This window comes from Apodemus sylvaticus, chromosome 3 (assembly GCF_947179515.1).
Source record: "Apodemus sylvaticus chromosome 3, mApoSyl1.1, whole genome shotgun sequence".
NCBI classification, from domain to species: domain Eukaryota; kingdom Metazoa; phylum Chordata; class Mammalia; order Rodentia; family Muridae; genus Apodemus; species Apodemus sylvaticus.
This window is the reverse complement of record NC_067474.1, coordinates 159,669,614-159,697,612: the sequence shown is the minus strand read 5'-3', so window position 1 is coordinate 159,697,612 and position 27,999 is coordinate 159,669,614. Positions and strand designations below refer to the sequence as shown.

The window sequence follows — 27,999 nt, the reverse complement described above, 5'->3', positions numbered from 1 at the left end:
CGAGTGTGAGCCTCCTGTAAGATTAGATGATTTTAAGAAAAAGACAAAATTAAAACAAAGGAATAATTAAGGAAGCAACGAAGCAAAAATCACAAAACAATAAAAATCCCTTTATAAAACTGGGAAGCCAAAAAATTGAAAGGTCCCGAGGGTGGGTGTAGAATTACAGGGTGCCGAGGAATATTAGGCGGGTCCAGAAGGAGGGGCTCTGAGGAAGGGGGCGGAAGTTACAGGAAGTCCCGCCCTTCCAGAATTCCCAGGGTTTCTCGGCCGCGGCGTGGTCGGGAAGTCATTGTTGGAGAGGAGTGCCTCGTGTTTGCAGAACCGGAGAACTTCTTTAAGCTGCAGTTGCTGTGCTCGCCTCCTAGGACATTCAGCAGCTCGTCCTGTCCCCTGCCAGGTCAGAGGAGCTGTTGGGCTGGGAAAGGGGCAGGAGCGGAGCAGGGGTGTGGAGCAGGGGTGCATTTTCTGCCGCCACTCTCACAATTGTGTTGTGGGTATCTTACCGTTATCAGGAAGCTTGAGATCCTATGAACTGGGTTTATGGTGAAGTTTTCGTTTATTTTATGGTTGCCAGAATATCTTTTTCTGAAATAGCCTCATAGATCCTTGGACATATTCGCAGTTTGTATACTAGGAGGGTTTCTTTAAAAAAAAAAAAAACCTTAATAAAGCTCCTCGAATTCAAATTCATTCAGGCTTTCCCAACTCCCCTGTTCGTCCGTTTACCATTTCATTTCCCTTTCTCCAAGGAACTGAATAGGTATCCCGAGAGAGCTTTGTAGATATTTTTCATACGGGGACCGTTGCAGATTTGATTGAATTAGAAACTTTTCGTTATAAAACACCATCACATGGGAGTGAAGGGAGTTGGGACTTTTCAGAATCCATAGTTGAGGCAGCAAGGAGACTAGAGCCAGGGCATGCTGGACAAGCTTGAAGCAAGGTTGTGGTTGAGCCATTCCACAAACAGACCGGCCATAAAAGATAAGGGGCATGCCTGGGAAAACTCCTATGGGTCAGACACTATCTGGACTGGAGTCTCCTGTCTCCTGTCCTTGGATGCAGTTTAAAACGACCTTCCTGCTAAGAAAAATAAACCGTCCTCCTACATTGCTGACGGCCCGACCTGCACGTATGCCAAAAAAACCCACCTTGCGCCAATGTTTGAATCAGCAAATCATGTGACCGCGCCAACTCCCCCCCCCCCTTCCTACTTTTCCTATATAAACCCCTAACTTTTGAGTCTCAGGATCGACTCCTCTGTCTCCTGTGTGAGATACATGTCGATCAGAGCTCTGATAATAAACTACCTCATGCGTTTGCATCAATTCGGTCCCTCGTGTTTCCTTGGGTGTATGCTATCCCGAGAATGGAGTGGGGGTCTCCTCAAAAGGAGGTCCTACAGGAGTAAATATTAATATTAACCAAGCAAAATTATACTCCCCATTAATTTAACACTGAGGTATATGCAGTCTTTGAGGCAAACACAGCATTCAGAAATGTGTCTTCATAGGCTTAGTTATTAATGTTACACCTTAGCTTTGAATGAAAAACGAAGACAGGATTGCTGCCAAGTACTGCTAAGGAGAAGAAAGTTGTTGGTTCTGTTAACCCTGAGTGTTGCCAGAGAAAAAACAGTTCCACCATGGGGGCAAGCTTTATAACTTTTACTTCCTGACCAAGAGGAGGACTTTGGTCACATGTTACAGGTGGTTTTATAGGCCATCGGGTTTCCTATGAGGCTTTATTATTTTCCAAAGACATGCAGTCTGCATTATTGCAAGAAGGTACTTTTTTTGGTAGGCTGGCTGTGCTTAGAGGATACTTTTTGGCTTTTCAGTCTGAGGGAGAAGCAGTCTGAGTATATATGGTTGTGTACAGACTGAACCAGGTCCTGGAGGGGAGGGTTATTGAGGATAAGCAAGGAGGGTGGAGGGCTGGGCAAAAGAGGAACCGGGAGCCAAGACAGTGCTGAGCCAACAAAGTCTGCATTGAGATGTTAGGAGGCTCTCCAGTTAGCCATTCCTCCTAAATTTCTTTGAATCCTTCCAAGAATTATAGAGTGTCCTGTGAGAGGATAGTATCAGGCCAAGATGTTTTTATAGAGATACAACTAAGTATAGATTAAGATAAAATTAGACAGCTCATTTGAAATAATTATGATTGCTCACTTACTTAAGAAAAATGTCTCCTTGGTTCATGAAAAACACTCTGCCTGTGCACATTCATGGGTTGTTGAGTTCTGCAATGTGGACTTCATGCAGGTGTGGGAATGCTTAGACCCTGCACTCAGGGCTTTCTTTACAAACCTCTTGTTGGAGAAGTTCAACCATCTGGATTCAGTGTGTGACAATATGTTTTTACATTCTTCCTTGCTGCTCTTCTGAGATGCTGGGAAAAAGACTCTGGATTTCTGTTAGTTATGTGACTAACTCTCACATCTCTAGGGTAATCTGAAATCCTCAGATAAAAAGAGACATTTTCATTATCTATTCTCTTTTCTTCATGTTTATCCTTTTTCCTAGTGTTGACATCTTTCATCTTTGTCTCATGAAACGTTCCAGGTTCTTTCTGATCAATATTTTCTGTTTTCAGGTCTCTGTTTACTCCAACAAAACTGCATAACTATAAATCAACTGTTAAGAGTCCTGAATGGAAAAGGCCAAGGAGTCTCAAGGATCCAGGTGTGTTAGAAGGATTGAACTAAGGTTCGGGTTGGGCTCATGTGTCAGTAGAAAGAGGACATGAATTTGGCTTGGTGAGATTCTATTTCATCTATTATCCTGGAAAATTTCACTGAGAATATTATTAAATGTGATGAGTATTTCCCATGGCAGGCAGTGCAGTCAGCAGTCAATTGATATCAACATTTGATTAGTTTTGAGTCTCTGAATTAGCAGCTGCCCATTGAAAACAAAGTTTCTTTTAGCCAGACTGAAATCTGGATCAGGCAATGGGTGTGACAAGGGCCATTTATAGATGAAGCAAGTATCAGTAGTGTTTTCCCTCCTAGGGCCTGTGACTTTCCTTATTGGATTTTAGCAGATTCTCAGTTTAATCTGCATTTCCCCCCCTGAGGAGCTAGCTGGGCTCATCTAGAACAAGAAAATCTTCTGTTACCCACAGAGCATCTTGCCACCAGGATACTAGTGGCCATGCCTTACCTAACATATTATGATTGTAGCACACAAGATACAAATCTGGGTATGGCCTTTAATAACTGCCTCCTGCCCCAGTTAGCATAGTAGTTTTTGACACTGTGAATGCTACCACCATAGACTCCATCCAGGATATTTGTTGACAGTGAATGATCTGATCTGAGTTGTTTTCTCTAGCAATGGGATTTGCTTTCTGAATCACATATTATGTCCAGTCTAAATGATATTTAGTCCTTCAGTTGTGTTCTCACTGATGCACTGTGTTGAGTTATTCCTGATTAGAGTAGAATAATTTCTTTTGATCTTTTCTCTACTGTTTGGTTGAGTCTCTTTTCCTTAGTATTCTGAGGTATGTTTCTTCTCTTCTTACATTCTAGAAAGCTTTTATACTGAGCAGTGTTAGCTTTTCCACAGGGCTGTAAAGTAACTTTTATTTTCCAATTGTAATTATTGTCTGGGAGGCTTACTGCCTCTGTCCATTTATTTACCTAGGTTTAGGCCTGAAAGACTCTAGCCTGTGTACAATCTTACCTAGACCTAAAGTGATTTCTGTCTGTGAAATTTCCTGCTGAATAATTCCCTTTTTTGTTCATTCTCAACTCTTAACTGGCTGGTGCTGCTCTGCTGTTCCAGCTCCCAGTACTCTTCTCCCAGCTGACTCTTTCAATCTGGTTCTTCTCTGACACACTGAAATGCTCTGCTTGGTGTTAAATTAACTTAAATTAACTGTGCTATTCATATATGTACTAATTATATTATGTATTAATATAAATCTATTATGTACTAATTCTTTGTACATACTAGCAACAGCAGATTGGATTTTATGTTGACATTTTTTTGTTTTAGTGCAATATATTTTGTATGCAAGCTGTTTCAATAAAGTTTGATCTTCCTCTAATAAATTGTTGTGGATACAATCATTACAATGATTGCTGTTAAAATTTTAAGATATGAAAGAAATCTATAGAAAGTGTTGTTACACAATGTAACTGTTTCCATTGGAAATTTTACATGACATAGGAGGTTAGCTATTATTTATCAAGTTTCAAGAACATTATCTTGTTTAATAAGGTGAAATATCAATAATTGGTACACTGTCACAATGTAACATTAAAATGTGCACTAAGCCTCTTTTTTACAAAGGCTGAATTCAGCAAGGCGCTAACTTCTTTAAATGTGAATTACTAAGTTCTAAAACTGTAATTTGATTCACATATTTTCAAATCGAGTTGGATTTGATTCATATTACAATATTTGTGTGCAAAATGTGTAAGTTTTTCATTTCAAAATGTTTTAAAATCTAACTTAAGGTTCAAAAATTTGAAAATTGTTCATCTAATCTAGATGTTAATTTTTATTGAAAAGTTGCACTTATGAAAAACCAAAATAAAAAAGTTTTCTGTGCAGTCTCTTTCTCTTCCTCATTGTATCTTTTGTTTTTGTTTTTTTGTTTTTGTTTTTTTGGTTTTTTTTTTGTTTGTTTGTTTTGTTTTGTTTTTTTCTGAGACTGGGTTTCTTTGTGTAGCCCTGGCTGTCCTGGAACTCACTCTGTAGACCAGGCTGGCCTTGAACTCAGAAATCTGCCAGCCTAGGCCTCCCAAGTACTGGGATTACAGGTGTGTGCCACCACTGCCCAGCCTTGCTCATTGTATCTTTAACTGTGACTACCATGTTTTCTCTTCAGTCTGACAATATAAAATCTCTCCCAGTAAAACTGTTTTCTTCTCCTTCTGTTGCTCTGATCTCTCAACTGCACTGTACTGCTGCCCATGCACTCTACTGTGTTCCTTTACTATTCTCTTCTTCCTGTACTGACTTTCTCTCACTTAAATAGCTTCCCTTTCCGCTCTCAATTCAGGAGAGGTGCATGTATCCTGTTCTGTCAGATCTTTCTGTGACATTTCACATTTTCTGGTATTCAATTAGACAACACTTTCAAACATGGGTGCCTCTTTTTACTTAGTAACTGCACTTTTGTTGTTTAAGATTAAAGTGAATACCAAGTGCTTGCTTGCATTCCAGCCATAGTGATTAAAGTTGTGTGCCTGGGGCTGAACCACACCCTAAGTCAGAACAGGTTCTTATATCCCTACATAATATATTGTCAATTTAGTTTTGCAGAATTTCTTCTTCATGAACTTAAATCCAAGATTCACAAATGATACTCTTCATTATGTAGATATATGTTTTATCTTACTTCTGCCAAGTATTTCATTGTGAACTCCTTTGGTCAATGAAATTTTTCTTTGTGAGATTGTATCCCTTAGGATTTGTAATCTAGAAGGTTTGCTGGCATTGTGGGTGGCAAAGTATGATTGTTCTCCATTCCTTGTGTGCAATAGAGTTTCACTATGTTGTACATGAGGAATATGTCCAAGTTTTCTTGTATCCATTCATTCTTCACAAGATAAGTCTTATTTCCTATGACCTCAAGAAAAATGTATGCCTTATTCTTTTGTGCTTATTTCCATCAGTTTATTATGTAGGTAGTCTTTTTGACTTAACAAACATGTCTTAATGTATTACTATGTTCAAATGTACCTTATACACTGTCAATAGTAGTAGCTACTTTCTGGATTTAACATTACAGTTGCCAGTAATTTTCTCTCAGGGCTTGAAAAATATTATTCCATGCCTTCCTGATTTTAATCTACAGATAAAGATTTAGTACTTGTGTATGCTAATATAATGTTGCCTATTTGATGGTAAGGAATAGGTCAAGAAACTGAAAAGGGATGTACACTGTTACAGCACTTAGATGTGGGCAGATAGACCTGGGAGTCCATGAATCCAATCTCTGAGAGACTTTCCTAGGAAATGCTAGAGTAGAATGCTATGGTCTTCTAGTAGTCAAGAGTCGCAGTGTATGAACACTACACAATTCTATTTAAGTTTATCTACTTTAAAAAGATTGTGATAAAACAAGTGGTAGTAAATGTTGACTGGAATATGCAAAAGTGTGGAATTTTTATTCATTCTATTCAGAATCAGGTGTGTATTGGAGGAAATGTCAGTTCTAAGATTTAAAGTTGAAGCCCTAGTGTTCATATAGATTTTCTGGTGGAAGTATGTCAACCCATGCGTTATTCTTCCCATTCTGATATTTGTTCTTTTTCCATTTCCATGACGTTGAAGATGTATTTTTCACATGATACACATAGAAAAAGTAATTACATGAAACATTCATTTTATATGTTTACTACTGTTTGAAATTAAAACAGCACAGCATCTGTCACCAGAGCAGAAATTTTTGATCTGTTGCTGGAAGAATTGTCAGCAATACTTAGCCTGTATGTTACAAGCAAGAATCATAAAGTGACAAATGTCCTAATTACTCCCTGAAAATTCATGTATTCCTATGCCCATGTTTACTACACACTTGTTGCTGTTTACAAAATGCCCAGGGCATCAAGTTTTACATATTTTAAATTTATAACAGCATTATATTTTTCCCTGCATCACCAATTTCTTTTTTTTTTTTTTTTTTTTTTTTGGTTTTTTTTTTATTTGGTTTTTTGGAGACAGGGTTTCTCTGTATAGCCTTGGCTGTCCTGGAACTCACTCTGTAGACCAGGCTGGCCTGGATTACTGGCGTGCGCCACCACCGCCCGGCGCATCACCAATTTCTATTTCAGAGAAATTCCTGTTGTCAGTAAATTTTCTACCATATGAATTAGTGAATATACAATTTTTTCATGCATATTACAATTGTTAGAATATTTACAGAGAAAGGTTCTGATAGAATATTTGCATTATCTGGTTTCTTTGCTATTGTAGATGTTGCAAAGCTCCTAGAATTTATTTTAATCTGTGCTATGTAAATCCCTAGTGTGTCCCATCCCTTGTTATTCATGTTTTCATTACATCCTTGTTTCATGTATGTTCTAAGGCAGGTTTTGGATGGGTATCCATGCTGTAATAAGTTCACAAATCTGTGTTCATGTTACATGACAATATGTGTTTCCATAACTCCACTTCCTCCTTTCTTAGAGCCTTGCCTGTGCCCCTACTGCTGGCTTTTTTACTCAGCATTTATTTGAATTGTCAATTTTCCTTTACAAACCATGTTTTTCTGACTTAGGCTGAAAGCACCACCATGTTATTGTGCAGACGGAACAATTTAAATGCATATCCACTATTTCTACATATAGCAGTATGTAAGTTATATATTTGCTTTTGGGCCTGTACTCTTTAGAGTGACTTTTGAACACCTTCAAGTGCCATATCTGTATCTCTGTTGTAGGCTGACCTCATTTCAAATCAGTAAGTTTCTGTTACCTACTTGTCACTACTACACTGGTAGACATACATTGTCAAATAGCTTGGTATTACAGTACTAACATCCGCGAACTAGGGGGAGTGATTAATGACTCCTTACCCCCATAAGCCTACAGAGCCCTTTTAGCAGTTTGTACACTAAACCAGCATATTCCAGATCCTTTTAGACATAAATGACTTCTCAGACTATTCTTTAGGAATGTATAAATCCAAATGATGTTTTCTTGTATTTTTCCTGTATATTTTTAAGTATTATCAGATTGGAATATGCTCTTTTGATATTTGTAGCTCTTTTCAGGGGTGGGAGTGGGGGGAGGAGGTAGGGCTGTTTGGCTGTTTTCGAGACAGGGTTTCTCTGTGTAGCTCTGGCTGTCCTGGAACTCACTCTGTAGACTAGGCTGGCCTCAAACTCAGAAATCTGCCTGCCTCTGCCTTCCAAGTGCTGGGACTAAAGGCATGTGCCACCACCACCCGGTGATAATTGTAGCTCTTGAGTTGAAGAATTATGTTTCTTGTAATTTGAGAAAACTTACCTGCCTCGTATTGTTATTTGAACATTGAAAACATTGTAAGTATTGCTCTTTGTAAGCACCGCTGCACTCTGGTAAGGTAGTATGGAGACTTTGCACATCCTTGTCTGACTTCTGTATAGAGCGGAATGATGTCAGCTGTCCTTAGTTTGTGTCATGATAGGTTTAGTATGTTGGCTATTATCTTCATTAGACTCAGTGATTTTCCTTCTCTTCCACAGTTTTCTCCATGCAAGATTATTGTGGGATTTGTAAAAGAAATTTGTGAACTCAGTCCTGCATCTATTTAGTCCTCAGACTGTTAGAAGAAATACTAGAAGCCTGGGTTTCCATACTTGCTTATTGCATGACTTAGTGTTATGACATAGAAACTTTTCTTGTTCACTTGTTCCTAGGATATCTGTTTTCCTTGTTAATTCTCATTAATTGTATATGACTTTCCACAGCACTGCCTCATCTGCTATTTCCCAGTTTCAATATAAAATAATGAGGCAGGGGCATCGAAAGATACTACCCGTATACCTTTTAAATGCCAAGGGAAGTATTTTGATATGAGAGATTAATAAGTTCAATGTAATTTGCTGAATACTTGCTTATACCATGATCATGACAATTTTGTGTAGCAATAGTATCTTGGCATTGGTTTTTATATAAGCACAAACAGATATGTGTGTGTGTGTGTGTGTGTGTGTGTGTGTGTATGTATAGATATGTATGTATGTATTTATATCAGGAGACCCTTGTCATTACTGTCGTTTGGAACTACAGAACTACGACATAGTTAACAGAGAGAATCTTTGTCTATACTCCAAGACAACAGGACACACATACAACATAGGTATACTGTATCTGCCTGGTAGAATGAAATGGAATCTCATCAAAAAGTCAGGTATTGTATTCTATTATGATGAGCAATGAAACACCATTCAATTCTAGGTATCAATCATTGTAGTCACTAGCACTTTGTCCTTGATTCTAGACCCAGGAAGTGAGATTCTCAGTAATCACTCTGAGTAATAATGTTTTGCAGCAGGTATGCAGGTTCTCTGTGTTTATGCCTGGTGCGTGCTGATGTTAGAAAGAGGCTTCAGAATATACTCATATTCCATACAACCCAAACTATGTCACTCCATGCTCTCATATATGTAAAAATGTTGTAGTATTCCGTTTAATGACCTTTTATGTGGTGTAGCATTGTCCATTATGTAGTTGTAGTGCTTTCATCTTTGTATTTTTTAAACCCTGTTGTGAAATTCCAAGAGGAGTTCAAATATTTGAAACTAGGAGAAGAACAAAACAAAACAAAGAAACAAAAAACGAATGAGTTCTTCTCTGGTAACACTCCACAGGTCAGTGTGCTGTCCAAACTTTTTGAAAAATCCCATTTTCATTCAAAACATTCAATGGTTCTATTATCTAGTTCCTCATGGAAAGATGAACAAGTATTTGAGATACTCGAAAACTTACGGGCATTATGGAAGATCACCAGTCGTAAGTCTGTCCTGGAACCTGCTCAGAGGAACTGGCAGTAGTAAAGCAGGTGTGTGAGCATGTGTGTCTTCTGTTCAGCCACTCTCACCATTCTGCTGAGAATATCTTACAATTGTCAGGAAGTTTGAGAACCTATTGAGGTGTGAGAAACCTAAGAGGAAGCCCACAGATGTAATTTTAGACAAATAATAATAATAATATCATCAGGTCTCAATTTGAGACATCTCCAGCCAGCTACTGCTACAGGGACTTACTGGCCCTACTACATTATTTCCTGAGTACATTCCTTTCAAGAGATAAGAATCCTGGTCAATCACCTAACCTGCTGCATCAGGGAAGGTTTGAATACTGAGCTGGAATATACCATGGTGTGGAATGCATCAGTCAAGTTCTGGTAATCTATGTGGTTTCAATATCTGGGCATAACAATATGAACTAGGGTTCATTGTAATGTTTTAATTAATCTTATGGTTAACAGAACATTCCTCTAAAATAACCTTGTAGATCATGTGCAGTATCTATAATTTGTACATGGAGATTCTCTTTGGTAAAGTATTAACAGAGCTCTTCAAATTAAAATGCATCCATTCTTTCTTAACTCTTGTGTTCCTCAATTTGCCATTTTAAGAGAGTAGCCTTTTGCCAGGAGAATGAATTCATATGCATGCCCAGAGAACTTTGTAAATATTAGTCATATGAGGATCCACTGCAGATTTGATTGGATCAGAAAATGTACATTGTAAAGCCCCATCATATTGTCTGTAAATATTAGTATTTACTGTGTAAAGTTGTACTCTCCATTAATTTAACACTGAGGTCTGTGCATCCTTTGATGTAAATACAACATTTAGAGGTGTGTCTTCATGGGATTAGATACTAATATTACACCTTAGGACTGAATGAAACAGGAAGGCAGGACTGCAGTAAGGTATGGTTGAGAAGAAGATATATTGTAGGTCCAGTAGCCCTGTGTGTTGCCAGAGAAATGCCAATTCCAGCATGCGGGCTAGCTTTATTCAATATTACATCCTGACTAAAAGATGGGATTTGGACACATGCTACAGGGAGTTTGATAGACAATCATACAGTCCACTGTAGTTTCCCATGGCTCTTTATTGTTTTCTTTTGACTTGCACATGGCAGCATTCCTGGAAGGAACCTGGTTCTTGGGCAGGTGGTACTTATAAGTTAATTTGGGGCTTTACAGTCTGAGGGAGAAAACAACCAGAGGTATCTGGCTGGGTCTAGATATAACCAGCTCATGAGAGGAGAGGAAGGATATGGAGGAAGAGAAGAGAGGTTAGAGGCCTGGGCAAGAGAAGGACCAGGAGCCAAGAAAGTATCCAGCCAGCAATGTCCACAGTGATCTGTTAGCAGGCACGCCAGTTAGCCATTTGTTCTGAGTTTATTTGAGACCTCACAAGGTCCTGATCAGCTCTTGTTGGAGAGAGGTGTTGTTGGAGTCAGGTGTTTTGATTCTGTGGGTCGGAATAGATTTCTTGCAGTCTTCCTTGCTCCTCTTCAGAGTTCTGGGAAAAGACTCTGAACGTGTGTGAGTTGTGTGAAGGAGTCTAACATTTCTTAAAGTGAAATCTTCGGAGACAAAGAGACATTTTCTGTGGTATCTTCCCTTTTCGTCATTTATATCCTTTCCCCAGGTGTTGGCATCTTTGATTTTAATTTATGAAAAGTTCTAGGTTCTTTGTGACTACTGTTTCCCCATATTTAGGTCTCTCTCTGCTCACCCTAATCTGCTCACCCTTAAATATAAGGTAAGAGCTCTGGATGGTAAAGGCCAAGGAGACTGTAACAGATGATTCAGTTGTGATAGAGGAATTAACAAGTGGTGGGGTGGGTCCTAATGTGTTTATATAAAGATAAAGAAAGTAAAAATGTGTTCTATAGGGGTGTGATGAGGTATGGGCAAAGGGGGTGCCTCGTAGGGCCCATTCCAAGGCATCCCTTTCCCCTGAGGGACCAGGCACATGATGGTATAGTAAAGAATAGAGTTTATTCAGGGCATGGGGAAAGGCAGGTATTAAGAGGGTAATAGAGGCAGAGAAAGGCAGAGATAGGGAGAAAGTAGAGAAGTAGACCAGCCATGAAAATGTGGAGAGAGGGGGGAAGGGATTGGGGAAGGAAAGATCCCAAGAGGGCAAGAGATCAAGAGATAAAGAGAGTGAGGAGGGAACAATCATTTTGTTTTATAGTGAGTCAGGCCTACCTGGCTATTGCCAGGTAACAGTGGGGAGGAGCATACCTGGATGCTGTCAGGTAACTGTGGGGGTGGAGTTCAGACAGAATGCTCACAAGTCACCCCTGTCAGTAGAAAGAGAATAGGAATTTGGTTTTGGCTCTGCAGTTAAGGGCCCTTCTTACCATATTCAGGTTCAGTTTCCTGTAACTGCCCGGGGACATTTCTTCCTTCCAGAACTCTTTTTCCAGAATATCTGTTAAGGCTGTCTGGGTGCTTATAGCTTCTGCCTTTCTGAAGTCTACAGGCTACCTGCAGGCAAAGATAATGTTTCATATAAAATTAAAATAAATAAATGTTATTTAGAAATTATAAATGATCTGGAAGTATTGCATAGGACACAAGAAACAGCATAGGAAAGAGCATGAGAGGAAATGTGAAGGCTGAATATGTTAGAGGAAGGCTGACCCTTCATATGAACATTTTATCAATTACGAATGATCCCTGTGTATGATAAAAATGTTTTGTATCCATGGAGCCCAGAGCTGGAGACTCATTCATTAGTAAAATAAATTGGATTATATGTTAAGTGTTCAGATATGGCTGAGATTTGAAGAGCATTTGTTGTTCTTGCACAGGACCAGGATTGGGTTTTTAGCACCACACCATGTTCCATAACCACCTATACTTCCAGTTTGTGGGAATCTGACCTCCTCTTCTGATGTCCATTGATACAAAGAATGCAACTGAGGCACAGATATACACATGCAGGAAGAACATTCACAAATAAAACTAAACAAAGTAAAATAAAAATGAACAAATTTAATTTTAAAATTGTGTAAATACAGTTTAGAAGAATAGTATGACATGCTTCTGCGTATGTATGGGAAGGTCTTTGCAGAAGGCTTAGGTGATTGAAGAATTTTTTAGCTTATTCAGTTACAAGTATATACATGTATAGCTACCAATGGATCTGCTTGTTGGAAGCTTGTAGAGAAAGCAGGAAGAAGGCAGATCTAAGAGGATATAATCACAGGGACAAACTTAAAACGATGCTGTTTGGGTCTGTTAGATCCTGAACACTAATTTCTCTCTGGCACTCACTAGCTAGATTCTCCTAAACTTCCAACATGATCAGTCTGTATTAATGTAACCTACAATGGTTTAGCAATCACATGACGTTTTAGACAGATTTTTATGAGCTGAGTTGTATCATTCTACCTTGTAAATATGTTCAGATAAGTTTCAATTGATAAAGGATCTCACTCAAAGTTTTGCATGCATGTGAAGCAGAGACAAGTCCATCCTGAAGGAGGAGTAAGTTAGAAAGCAACACTTTGCTTCTGAATAGTGTATATTAGGCTATAAGTAGATATGATGACAAGTTTATCATGTTGAAGAAATACATGATATTTGCCATGTAAGTGGAGCTATTACATGATGTATTTTCCTACAACAAAGTACAACAATCTTGGTAAATACATGCACTGTTTCTACAGGTCGAATGAAATAAGATGGATTCTAAGTATGTTCTAACACCTAGAAATACAACAGTTTTCAGACAGGCTTTAAGCATTCAGATCACTACCTCTAGCTTATATCACGTGGTTTATATCAGTAAGAATTTTCTACAGATATTGATGGGATCCTGTACTGAAGACTGCTTCTCAAAAGCATTATGGAATGTCCTATTTACTGACCTTGCTCTCTTTTATTGTTTAAGGTAGAAGGCTCTCATGCTCCCTCCCTGCTTTCCCCCTTCCTGTACCCATGTTTCATGCAGGTTGAGAGTCTGAAGAGCAATCATAGTAGACAGAGGTAGAGAACCTGCTTTGGATTGGAAAATGTCCTAAGGAGCTAATGGGAGTGCTGGAAGAATGACTTGGAGTTATTTGTTTTGTTTTTAAACATAGCAGCTCCTATGTAGGTTGCTTGGCTGCACTTTGTTTGCTAAACATAGACATAGACACTATTATTTTTATTATTCCTTTCTTTTTTCCCACATAAGACACTTATTTATACATGTATGTCTAAGAATTCTGAAAGAAAAACCACTACGTAATTTATGAAATTGTTATTTGACTTGGTTTTGTCACATAGTAGAAAATGTTACTTGATTTTAATGATGCTACCTAATGCTATCTTTTTATTTATTTCATTAAATATCTTCAAATTTTTCTTTAAATAAATATTTAATTTTTTTTCATGAAAAGATTCTTATGAAATCACATCAGAAGTTCTTTGATTCTATGTCTTGTTTGTAATTTTGTAGCATACACTGATTTTACACTTCCTAAATGCTACAATAGAAAGAAAACTATTTCTTTTAAGTCATTCTTGTATTTGTTATTCCATGCTCTATTTCTTTGTTCTAGAAAGGATGAATCATTTTATATAGGCCTTACAATCCCAACTAAGTATTTTAGTCTAGAGTCAGCTTGTTGGCACCCAACTTCTGACAAGATAGATACATGGTTCATATTTGAGCAAAACTGACAATTATAGAATTTGGAAGCACAGTTTTACTCACCATCAATTTACTATCTGAAATGTAACACTGGGATTATTCTTGTTATTAGAAATACTGTTTTTAAAGATATATTCTACATGTAGACCTAAAATATATACATTACAATCTCTCAAAATATCTGTGACCAACAGAGGTTCCAAGTTTAAAAGTATAAACCAATGCATGATTTATTCATTCATACCTATATAATAAGTCTTCTAATATCCTTGTACATTTTAACTGATTTTGATAACAATGTAGAAAATATAGCTTTAATTTCTTGTATGGTATTCCTGTTCGCTTTTTTGTATAACAGAGTCTCACCCTATAGGCCTGACTTTCATGTATCCTGATACCGAGACCAGAATGGCTTTTAGGTCACGTAAATCTGCCTGCTTGAGCCCCCCGACAGCCAGGAAGAAAGACCTATCCCACTGTATCAGGCTTGAATTAAACTTTATCTTTTACTCTTTCTGCTGGCAGGGAACAAGTATTTTGTTCAGTTGTGCCACCTGTGACTTTCTTGACTGAGCCAGCTCCTTCAGCTTGCATTGAAAGACTGATTTTTTTTTTTTTTTTTTTTACCTGCATGCTGTATCTTCATAACTTTGCCCTTTCATTGAGTTACCATCAGGCTTCCAGAGTTCATTTCTTGTTCCATCTCAGATTGAGCACTCCTTAGATTTTTATATCTCTGGATACAGTGTTCAAATCCTGCATTATCATAATTATTCCCTTAGCCACTTGTAGGAGTTCTCTGGTCTTTCATTCAGTTTGTTTCTGCCTTCTTTGAGTTCCTGTACTTATTTCTTTTTTATGTCATTTGATCTCATTGAACAGTTTTCAGATTATATTTTGAGTTCTGTCTCTTGAGTTTGTTTCATAATTTATTTCATCATGAGCATTGGTATTGCATTAGTGATTTGAGGTAGGGAAATTCCATCAACATTGTCAAATTGCTTCAGTTCCATCCTCTCAATTTTCTTTTGCTGTGTGGCATTAGGTTAAGTGGCAGGGATTTCCATATGCGATGTTATGCTTAAGCATTGAGAATCTAGGTGGGTGGCAGGAAGAGAGCTTCCTACTAGATTCATCTCTGTTCTAGGCAGGTAGCACACATGTGCGGTGGTGTAGATCCGATGCAGAGCATCTTGACAGCTATGTAGAAATCTTCCTGAGACTTAGTCGCAAGTGTAGGTCAGAGTGTGCAATATAAAATTGGTTAGGAGAATTTTCTACCCTGGGCAGAGTTAGAGATGAAAGAAAACCTTAAGCAAAGACATTGTTGGTTGGGCTTGTGGAGTCCTCATGCTCTCAAATGATGGAGGGACTTAAAAAGATCCTCTCTTGAGAAAGGTTCTTTCTGATCCTTCTGATCTCCAACTGCCACAGAGTGCGAAGATTAAAACCTGGAGTCTCTATGCCCATCTTTTGTATGCCTCACCAGGATAACTTATCAAACTATACACATATGTGTAGGCTGTGTGTGAATGAGCTTCATGTTTGATAGATTACAGTGAAATTCTGAAAGCATAAAGAACATTTCTGGGAAGCTATCTTTTTTCCTGTGTGTCCTTTAAGAGGTTGTTAGGCTCCTTTCATTGTTGTCCATGATCAATTCAGAAACTGAGTGAGGTACACTATTGTCACCATGAACTTAAAGTTTCTCTATGCCCCTGACTTTTGAGAGGTCTTTGATTAGAACTGTGTCTCATGTTATCCAAGCCAAAATGCTACCTAATTATCAGTGTTAACTTTTAGGAACCTTTAGGAACCTTTAGGAAACTGTTTCTAGACTTCTCATTTTTTTCTCTTTGTCTGCTGAGAACAATGGAATGTTAGAAATCCAGTACCCTTCTGAATAGTGTCATTCATACACACACACACACACACACACACACACACACTGCAGTATTTTCAATCCTGTATTCTTCAACATCTAAGGAATTTGCCAAGAACAAAGAGTTGTAGTATATTTTGTTCATCTATGCTATCAGAGAATTATAGAAAAGGTTAAATTAAATATTTTCCTTTCCTATTTTATCTGTTTTCTTCATGTTTTTCAAATGACCACTACAGTTAGCTATTTGAATTTTGTTTACTATAAAAAGATTTGATGTAACAAGTGACAGTATACTTTAATTGGAAGGCTCAAGCGTACAGAATTATGTCTGTTTGGAAATGTGTGTATTTGAGGAAATTTCAGTTCCACATTTTTGTTTTGTTTTTTTGTTGTTGTTTGGTTGGTTGGTTTTTTTTTTTATTTGGTTTTTCGAGACAGGGTTTCTCTGTATAGCCCTGGCTGTCCTAGAACTCACTCTGTAGACCAGGCTGGCCTCGAACTCAGAAATCCCCCTGCCTCTGCCTCCCAGAGTGCTGGGATTACAGGCGTGCGCCAACCACGCCCGGCTCCAAAAAACTTAATAAGTTCAGTTAAGATTAATAAACTTAATCTTAATAAGTTTCAGTTCATATCTTTGGGAATCTCACACCCATACCCACCCTACCATATCTTCCCACTCCCTGGGGCCTGCAGTCTCTTGAGGGTTTGGTGTGACTTCTCTGACTGAACCCAGACCTGGCAGCCTTCTACTGTATATCTGTTGCCAGCCTCTTACCAGCTAGTGTATGCTGCCTGTTTAGTCGTCCGGTGTCTGAGAGATCTCGAGCCTTCTGGTTAATTGAGACTTCTGGTCTTGCTGCAGGGTCACCCTTCTCAATTCTTCCAGCTTTTCCCTGCTGACACTTCCTCCCAGAACAACATGGAATCTGCTGGCATGGCTAAAGAGTTCTGTTGCTGGATCAGGCAATGGAGCCAGCCAGTGAGAAGAGACAACCCCATAGCCTGCTCTTAAGAACCAACAGGATCCTGTGAGGGAGGTATAAAGGTTCTTACAATAACCAAGTATGCCCTGGCCACTTTCCTGACTCCCAGAGACAGTGAGTGTTGAATTGATTCCTTCTTCCCCCATCCCCATGGGCTTTTGTCAGGTTTACAAGCAACATCTGGCACAAACATGCTGTTCTGTACATGTGCAGACAATGACACTGAGCTTTCTAAGAGCCAGGGTTATTTTGATCAAAGTCATCTTTAAATTCCTCTGACTGAGACCTTTGTTCAATATAGCAGAATGGTCAAGTGCCCCTTTCAGCATTATTATTATTGTTATTTTTGTGTGTTGGCACATTCATGTCTCATGTGCTTTGCCCACATGAAAGTAAAACATAGAAGCCTCACATTTATTCCTTTGTGTCACTTATCTGGATAGCAGGGTACATTCTGTTGAATTTTTGGTTCTCCAGGCATCTCGATGTAACGGCTGATCATCCAGGAGATGGAACCAAGATCTTGTAGTAAATCTCTAAACCCAATAAGCCTGTGCAAAGAACACACAACTCAGTTACAACATTTTTAAGCTGCATATCTTTATGGTTCAGATTTACCACTACAGTGCTCTATTCCCCAGCTCAGAGACACCTTGCTACTTCTGGCTTCTCAGGGCTGTGTGGTTCTGCTCCATCTTTCTACTACCTCTTCTTGCCCTGTCTTCCTATCTCTCCTCTACTTCCTTGTCTGACTCTTCTTCCTCTCTTGTCCCTATCTAAAACCTCCAGCCCCACCATTCCCTTGTAATCACTGCCCAAGGATCTAGCCTTTATTTGACCAGTTAAAATGAGAAGGTTCACATGAAATCACCTGAGTACATGATCCAGTCCTCTTCTGTGCAGCCCCTCTCGAGGATGCAGAATTAGCATCAAAATACAAACAGCACCAAAGCAACCCACAGCACTTCTCCCTTTTTGTCTAATTACAAGGCTCTTTTCTCTCCGATATAAATTGAGCACCACTATTAGAATTATGCAATTCATAACATATAAGATATGCTTCACACCCAGTCCATCAATTTTGTCAGTTTAGATAAAACACTATACCATTCATCCTAACATAAAAGGCTTACAATTCTGTACCGGTTTATCTGTACAATTATCTCCCGGTTTTAGCTTGTATACCATCTGAAAGCCATCTTCTCAAATCTGTATCACCTTTCTCAATGCTAAACATCTTGAATTGGATATGAGAATACAACTAGTCTCCAACCCCATTGTAAATCTGAACATGACTTAAATATTACTTGAAAAGTAATAGGAAGCACAAAACATAGCTTCCAAAACTCAACCAATTTGTAGCGACAGATGACTACCTGCACAGTCCCTTATTCCTCACAACACTGGAGCATCACTCTTCAGCCTTCTGGCCCAGGATCATCTGACAGACCTTTATCAAGCAGAGTTTTGAAGGACTGCTTACTCTGTCTTTGCAGAGCTATCAGTCACTATTCCACATAGTGTGTCCTTTTCCTGGACAGCATTTTTTCTGTAGGTGATTTGAGGCAATTCTCCGGTGGCTGTCTCACCACAAATGGAGCAACTCCACTGATGTTCAATTTCATCTTTATACAAAAAATAGAATGCTGTCAGGAGCAGACATGTCTCTAGTCTTTAATAATGAATTGCCTTCAACTGTCATATTCTGTGCACTTCTGAGGTCTTTGAGAACTATCTGTCTGTACAAAGTATATGTGAACTGTTAAGCCTTGTCTCCTCTCTACCATTTCTAATTAAAATATCTTGAAAACTCCCTTTTATTTATTACTCTTACATAGGAATATGCTGTCTGGCCCTTAACTCATATTGCTCAATCATCTAAAAACAGTTTGTAATAGCAGTTATAGAAGGACTGGGTCTAAGCTTTGCATAATTAAATGTATTGCATAGGTACAATGCCTTCTAAGAGTAACAATATAATCCAAATTTTTGCATCAATATATGGCTTTCATACCAATGACAATGATAATTGTGTATCAATGTAAGAAGTTATAACTTCAACTATTCATCAATTATAAAGTTTTACACCAATGTGAGATATGGTCATGCAATTCTTTTTTTTGGGGGGGAGGGGAGGTTGTTGTTGTTGTTTTGGTTTTTTTGGATTTGGTTTTGTTCGAGACAGGGTTTCTCTGTAAAGCCCTGGCTGTCCTGGAACTCACTCTGTAGACCAGACTGGCCTCAAACTCAGAAATCCGCCTGCCTCTGCCTCCCAGAGTACTGGGATTACAGGCGTGTGCCACCACTGCCCGGCTGCAATTCATTTTTAAGATTTATTTAGCTGGGCAGTGGTGGCACCCACCTTTAATCCCAGCACTTGGGAAGCATAGAAAGATGGATCCCTGAGTTTGAGGCCAGCCTGGACTACAGACTGAGTTCCAGGGCAGCCAGGGCTAAACAAAGAAACTATGTCTCAAAAAAAAAATATTTTACAGATAAGTTTAATGTCACACAGTCTTTAGACACATGAGAAGAAGCATCAGATCTGATTACAGATGGTTGTGAGCCACTATGTGTTTGCAGGGACTTGAACTCAGGACCTGTGGAAGAGCAGTCAATTCTCTTAATTGCTGAGCCATCTCTCCAGCTCGCAGTGTTTTAAGAGTAAATTTGGTAATCTATCCCTATTTGTCTATTCTTCTAATTTCTCTGATATTACTATATCCCCCCTTTTCTCTTCCACCCCCTTTACTTTACCTAAGAAGGAAGGATAGAGAAGCAGATAGAAAATGTAGAAATTTCTAAGTCTAAGCTCTCAGGAGGTGTCTCTTTGTCATGTCTGATTTTTACCAACTTGTAAGAAACCCATAGGTTTTCCTTTCCTGTGGAAATATAGATATAACCCCCTCCCCCAGCATAACACATTTCTTGTTTTCCATTCTGATGTCAAAATATCCTTTAACAGGTTGGTTTAGTTCAGTAGTTTTTCTATAAATGTCTTTCAGCCTCTGCAGTGTTTTGTTCATTAGGATTTCAAAAAGATAAGATTAATAATTCACTATATATTCTAGCTCTGGTGATGTTTTTTTTTGCCTGTTAAGTATTTTCTTTAGAGTTTGTTTAGATCTCTCCATAATCATTTGTCCTGTAGGATTATGTGATATACCTGTAACATATTTTATATTATAGTACGAAAAAATTCACTTCATCTTATCAGAGTTTTATGCTGGACCATTGTCTGTTTTCATTTGTATGGGTGTTCCCATGAAGGCCATAACTTCTAACTAGTGTTTAATAACAGAATCAGCCTTTTCTGACACTAAGGCAGTTGCCTGTTTAAATCCTAAATATGTGTTTATAGTATGATGCACATATTTCACTTTACCAAACTCTGTAAAGTGGAAAACACCCATTTGCCAAATTTCACTTCTTTGGGTACCCTTAGGGTTAGTTCCTGTAGGTAATAGGGTTTGGTTATATAATGAGCAAGTAGTACATTGCCTCACATTTTCCTTGCCTTGTTGCCAAGTGATAAGAGAATTCTTTCTCTAAATCTTTGCTGCTAACATGGTGATTTTAATGAAATCCTGTAGTACACTTCCTTTCAAGAGCTGGTCAGTTTCATTATTACCTTGTGCCAGAGGACCTGGCAAACCTGTCGGGGAATCTTATGTGTGTTATACATAGTGGGTGACTCCTGTTAGTGATCATTTGTTGTAGCTGAATAAACAGTGAAGTCAATTCAGAATCATCCTGAATAAGTTCTGCAGCTCTATTTGTAAAACAATACCTTCTGTATTTTAAGAGTCAGTTACTATATTAGGAGACTCTTGAAACTCTGACAACACCATGAGTATTGCACATAATTCAGATGTTTGAACTGAAGTATACGTTCTCTCAGCCACCGTACTTAGATCTTCTGATTTATATCCTGCATTTCCTGGTTTATTAGCATCAGCTTAAATGTAGGGGCTCCAGATATTGGAACTCTTTTATTATACAAGGGAGAATTCAAGTAGGTCTTTTTATGAACTGAAGTCACTTGTTCTTATGGTATTTGTTGTTAATCTCTCCAAGAAATTACTGCAATATTATTTACCAAGATTCATCTTGTGCCCATAATGAGGCCATCTCGGCATAAGTAAAAGGTACCACAATTTCATCTGGATACATTCCAACTAATTGGATTTGGGGTTTTTTTTGTTTGTTTGTTTTGTTTTTTTTTGTTTTTTTAGTATCAATTCAAAGACCTTCTTCATGTAGGTTTTTCTTACTTTGTTTATTTGATAAAAAAATATCCATTCTAATTTATAAACTTCCCTCTGCATTTCCTCTGTAGGGAATGAGTAAGATAACTGTGATGCAAGCCATCTTTGGATTAATACCGTCTGGCTGTGTATCCTGAAAGTTCCTTTCTACCAGAATTAAGTCCTTTTCATCCTAGGCTGATAAGTTTCTTAGGCTATTTAAATCTTTATTACCTTGTAAGTTTTGAAATAAATTGCTTAGCTCTTGAGTGGCCGAGCTAATCCCAGACCAAAGCCAGTTAATGTCTCTCAGCAACTTCTGAAAATCATTAAGAGTCCTGAATTGATTTCTCCTAATTTGCACCTTTTGTGGCCTAACATTTTGCCAACTTATTATGCATCCAATGTAATTAAGAGAATATTCTCTTTGTATTTTTTCAGAGGTGAATTGCAAACCGCACTAAGGCAAGTCCTGCAGGCAACCTTCAGTCAATGTCAAATGGTAACAACAACTAAAGCAAAAAGTGGCCATGAATTTGAAAGAACTGTGGGAAGTGAATGAAAACATGAAATAAAAAAGAAAGAATGTGCCAGGCAGTGGTCGCATATGCCCTCAATTCCAGCACTTGAGAGACAGAGGCAGGCAGATTTCTAAGTTTGCAGCCAACCTGATCTGCCGAGTGAGTTCCAGGATAGCCAGGGCTATACAGAGAAACCCTGTCTGGAAAAACCAAAATAAAATAAAAAGGAAAGCATATATGGCTCCTCCTAGGTATAGTGAAGTAGACTGTTTCTTATTGATAAAAGAGCAAGCATAGGGTAGCCAAACACAGGGGCAGTCCATAGTGAACATGACCCCAGGCCACATGAGGAGAGGGAGGAGGCAGAGCCAGACCAAGAGTCCAGGAGGTTAAATGATCAATAAAAATAACCAGGTAGCCAAAATGGCATCATGTGAAGAAGGGCTGCTGGGAGGACATTTTCCCAACCCCTGGGCCAGGGGTCTTTGAATGACAATACCCTGTAACAGGCAGGGATGGCGAGATGATGGGAAAGCCTGGAACCCAGGACTACGTTGATTTGTTAATTATGCACGTTGACGTTTTGTTCCAGGGTTTAAGGTTTAAAGGTAGGAAGGATTGAGCCAACTGGGGACAGCCCCCACCTGGGGACCCACCATGTCTGCAGACAACAATACCAACACAGTTGCCTTGGTCAAGAGGTGCTTGTTGACAGGAACCTAGTGTGGTTCCTCGGGCGGTCCAACTAGCAACTGACCAATGCAGATGTGGATGCTTGGAGCCAACCATCAATTGAGCTCTGGGAACCTGGTTGGGGAGCTGCTGGAAGGACTGGAGGAGCAGAGGGGGGATTGTAACAGCATTGGAAGAACAACGTAGGCTGGCCTGACCACCCAGTTCTCCCAGAGTCTAAACCACCATCCAAGAGGTGTACCTGAAGACATCCATGGCTCCAGATACATATATAGCAAAGGATGGCCTGGCCTGACAGCAGTGGTAGGGGTGGTCCTTGTTTCCAGGGAGGTTTGATGCCTCAGGTAGGGAGATGCTGGAGTGGTGGGGCAGGAGATGTGGGTGGTTTGGCAAGCACTCTCATATAGGCAAAGGGGAGGGGGGTGGCAGATAGAGGAGGAGTAACCAGGAAGTAAGATATCATGGAAATGGGTGCTGTTACAGGTGGTACCTGGGAAGTGGGGTATCATTTGAGATGTAAATGAATAGAATGATTAATTAAAAAAAGAAAAAATAGCCAGGTGGTTAATGCCTTTAATCCCAGCACTTGGGAGGCAGAGGCAGGCAGATTTCTGAGATTGAGGGTAGCCTGGTCTACCGAGTGAGTTCCATGACACTCAGGGCTACACAGGAAAACCCTGTCTCGAAAAAAAAAAAAACCAAAAAAATTAAAAAAAAATTAAAAAAATAATGAAATGATTTAAATATAATCTCAAGTTATTTTTAAAACATTGAATTATTTCCTCCCTAAGTTATCAATGGAGGCAGAGCAAGAGAGAGAGAGAGACCCTAGGTGGGAGACCTGACAAGGGGCAAAGGGGAGAACGAGGAGGGGAGGGAGAGAAAGAAGAGTGCCCAGAGAGCCAGTGGAATGAATGGAAACATGGAACTGGAGTAGGTGGGATTGGAGCTTCCTGGATGCTGCCTTGCTCCCACCCTGATGATAATGAACTGAACCAATGAATGTGTTGTCCTTAGAAGAGTTGCCTTGGTCATGTGTCTGTTCACAGCAGTAGAACCCTACCTATGACAGCAAGACTTAACTGCAAAGTGTGAAGAAAGGCTGAACTATAGGACATGTTGCTATAAACAGAAACAAACATGAAAGCAGTTGAGCAAAGGAATGAAATTCTTCAGAACTGGAAAATATTGGTCATAGAAACAAGTAAGAGATCAGAGCAGTGATGCATAAAGAAAACAAAATTTAAAGAGCAAACCAAGCTAAATAATATAATTAAATTTCCCAAGCTCCACCATCTCTGCTGTGGTAGGACCTTTTACCTCAATAATTCGAACCATTTAATCAAGAGAAAAAGCAAGGTCATTGTCCAGGGAAAGCAAGTAGTCTAGAAGCTAAAATAAGCAGTTGGCAACAGGATGGCGCATAACTTTCTGTACTGAGCTCTGCTGCCCTCTTCTGTCCAGGCATGCGTAACTGCAGGCAGAAAGAGCTCTGATATACATCCATAAAACTTCACTCTTGGACAAGTTCATGTCATTGAAGACAATTGTGAATCCTAAAAGGGTTGCCTTTTTGATTAAATTTGTAGGGCATTTTTCCATTTGTGTTTGCCAGTGCAAACCAAATCAAGAGTGAGATCATAATGTTTGCATAGATTGTTTGTTAACACTTATCAGACTATTTTTCTCCAGATCCATAATTTTGTGTGACTGGATGTAACTGTAATTGTGTTACCTAAAGATATTACCACTTCCTTTATATATTCCCTACTGTATGGGTTTTTTTTTTTAGTTCCTTAATACTTCAGGAATATTAAAAAATCTCTAACAGACTCATTATACACTAAAGTTTGCACTCTTGTATAAAGGTACCAGTAAGGTACCATTCAAACTGAATACATTAACAGGATTTCTCTGCAGTATGGCTTTTCTCATGATGTCTAACACCATTTGAAGGCTTTATCACATTGCTTATTCATAGAATTTCTTTCCAATATGTATTGTTTTATATATTCTGAGACATTATTTTTGTGAAAAGCCTTCATATCTGTTAGAATAGGCAGGCAAAATTCCAGACATATCATACTTTAGGTCCCACGTGGGAAGTTTTATTGCCAGAAGCAGCCTCTGAGATGGGATGAGATTTAAGAAGAGAAGGGGCTGTGGGTCAGGGAAAGAGTCTTTTATCCAGTCCACGAGGCAAGTGAAGTACATGAAAGGGAAGTGGTGCCATGGTGGGTGCTATGGCAACAGATGCAGGAGCAGTGCTGTTTCCTACAGATGAGGAGTCTCCTCACTGGATGGAGGAGCTGGCTGTGAAGTCACTTCTAGCTGTCCACAGATGCACCTGATGCTAACAACATTGCTTATGTTTGTAGCATTTCTCTTCAGTTTAAATTCTTTCGTGACATTTAAATGATAGTAAATGCCAAGAATTTACCCCATTGATTACTTTTATAGGGTTTGTCTTCAGTATGAATTCTTTTCTTTTTGCAAACTCCAGAGATTAGTTAATTTTTTCCATATTGTGTTACAATGTAATCTTCCAGGACATTTGGGAAATGCAAAGGCAGATACAGTTTAATGCGGCTCCTTTTCCTAGAAAATATCAACTTAAATGAGCACCTATTGAACTCAAATTTCATATCCCATGTTGTCCTCATTTCCTTTGGACATCTTCTTGCCCACAAATCATTTTGTCCCTGTTCTCTTTGAGTTGATTTACATGGTTTTCAAACTTTGATATCTTTGATCATCACTCTTGGTTTTCAATTCTTTATCATGGATATCATTTAAATTGCCCTCCTTATAGGATTCATATATGATTTGTAGTTTGTGCCAAGGACAGTTTATCTTAGTTTTACTTGGTTAGGTATTTCTACTGAGCATCAGAATTCAGAGGGATTGCTTAATTGTGTACAATTACATGGGGCTATAAAAGTACTTTTCATTCCAGCTCAAATTCCTCTCCCAGAGGCCTTACTCAATCTGGTTTTTCTCTGAGACACTGAAATTGAAAGGATAGAAAATACAGCCTAACTCTCTAATGACCCCAAGAAGTCAGAAGTTTAAAATTCTATCTCGCTTGAAAGAAGCTCTAACTCCAGCCTTCTACGGAGCCCCAAACACTTCATATTCCAGGGCCCGCTCTTTGTGCTCTTTGTTAGAAACTAGGTAAAAGGACGTATTCCAGAGCCCGCCCTTTGTTAAGAGATGGGCAAAAAGGCCTTGAATAGGTGATCCAGGCCCTGTAAGTTAACTGGAAAAGAGCTAATTATCTGCTTATCTTCTGTAAACTGCTTTTGCCATTACCCCCACCCAGGAGTTCAAGCAGCTATAGACGTCCAAGAAAATAGGAAACTAATTGGCCCTCAGAGCTCGGGCCAATAATTTAAACTGATTGGCCTAAAAACTACGGAGTGGTACAAATCGATTGGCTTGCACTACGCGGGCTCTCGATGCTAAGGAATGATTGGTTTGTGATTCACTGGCTTTGTTGTAAACTTACAAAAGCTGTCCCAGTTTTGCACTCGTGGTCCCACAGTCCTCTACCCCTTCACAGTGTGGGCCCCACCCAGAGCCTCTGGAATAAAAATCCTCTTGTTATTGCATCAAGACTATTTCTGGCGAGTGATATGGGTGTCGCCTTCCAAGGCATGGGACGCTGGGGCGCCCTCGTTGTTCGGGTCTTACAAAATGCTCTGCTTGGCCTTAAATTAACTGTAGCAAAAAAAAATTTTTTTTTTAATTTGCGGGACCTTGTCTATCTCTTTCTCATTCTGTCTTTACCTATGCCTAGCATTTTCTCTTTTGTTTTCTTGTTTTTTTTATTTTTTTGTTTTTGTTTTCCCAGACAGAGTTTCTCTGTTTATCCCTGGCTGTCCTGGAACTCACTCCTTGGAGCAGGCTACCATTGAACTCAGATATCTGCCTGCCTCTGCCCTCCAAGTGCTGGGATTAAAGGCATAACCCACCACTGCACAGCTCATGTTATCTTTTCAATCTGAATAGGCAATCCTCTCCCAATAAAACTGTTTCCTTATCCCTTTCTTTTGCTCAACTGTACTGTACTTCTGCTAAAGCCCTCTTTATTCCTTTACTTCTCTTCTTCTCTCCCTTAAGTAACTTCCCTTTCATCTCTGAGTTCAGGAGAGTTGAGCATAACCTGTTCTGTCAGATCATTCTGTGACATTTCACATTTTCTTCCATTCAATTAGACCACACTTTCAAACATGGGTGTCTCCTTCTACTCAGTAACTGTCCTTTTGTTGTTTGGAATTAAAGTGAGTACTAAGTGCATGCTTGCATTCCAACCATAGTGATTCAAGTTATGTGCCAGGGGTTGAACCACACCCTACCTCGAGACATGGTCAAATATCCCTACATAATATTCAGTCAGTTTAGTTGTTCACAAGTTCTTCCTGAACCGAATACCAAGATTCACAAATAATACTCTTCATTATGTAGATATCTGTTTCATCTATTTTGAATTCTACCAAGGATTTTATTGTGAAATTCTTTGATTTGAATCATCAAATGAAATGATTCAATGAAATTGTTCTTTGTGAGATTGTATTCCTTAGTTTTTGTAATCTAGAAGGTTTTGGCATTGTGAGTTGGAAAGTATGTTCCATATTTATCTCCTTTCCATGTGTGGGATAGAGTTTCACTATGTTGTAAGTGAGGAACATTTCCTAGTTTTCTCGTATTCATTTATTCTTCACAAGAAATGTCTTATTTCCTACGACCTCATGAAAAATGTATGTCTCATTCTTTTGTGCATGTTTATTATCTAAGGAGGGTTTTGACTAAAAAACATGTCTTAATGTATTACTACATTCAAATGTACCTTATACACTGTCAATAGTAGTAGCTACTTTTCTAGATTTAATATTATAGTTGCCTGTTATTTTCTCTCAGTGCTTGAAAAAATATTCCATGCTCTCCTGATTTTGATCTATGGTGAAACATTTCATACTACTGTATGCTAATATAATATCACCTCTTTTGACGGTGTGGGATAGGACTAGACAACTTGGACGAGATATACATTGTATCAGCACTTAGATGTGACAATAGGGAGATATATCCTGAAGTTCAGGAATCCGATCTCTGAGAGACTTTCCTAGAGAATGCTAGGCTATAATGCTATGGTCTTCTAGGACTCAAGAGCCCCAGTGTCTGAACAGGCCACACTGATATTTGATTTCGTCTACTTTAAAAAGATTGTGATGAACCAAGTGATGGTAAACTTTGACTGAAAGTCCCAAAAGTGTGGAATTGTGTCTATTCAAAATCGTGTGTATTTGAGGAAATGTCAGTTCCAAGGTTTAAAGTCGAAGTTCTAGTGCTCACATTGCCTTCACAGTGGAAGTATGTACAACCATGGTTTATTTTTCCCATTCTAGAAGGAGCTCTTGTTCAGTCTCCGTGAAATTGAAAATGTACTTTCCTCATTATACATGTAGACAAAATGATTCAGTGATACACATTCATTTTATGTATTTACTACTTTCGAATTTAAAGCACAGCATCTGTCCGTGGAGCAG

The 27,999-nt window shown here is 38.8% G+C and overlaps 1 protein-coding gene across 3 annotated transcripts in view; it reads left to right on the top strand.

The window, feature by feature from the left end:
- The window catches only part of LOC127681614 (zinc finger protein 665-like), a 233,961-nt gene that overhangs the window by 181,213 nt on the left and 24,749 nt on the right, over positions 1–27,999 (top strand). For 2 of the 3 annotated variants that reach the window (XM_052178082.1, XM_052178081.1), the window contains exon 2: positions 2,599–2,687. In XM_052178082.1, coding sequence (XP_052034042.1) covers positions 2,656–2,687 — 32 coding nt within the window. In that variant the 5' untranslated portion in view covers positions 2,599–2,655. Of the gene's footprint in view, positions 1–235; positions 401–2,598; positions 2,688–27,999 lie in introns of those variants that run through there. The other variant, XM_052178083.1, reaches the window with a different exon arrangement.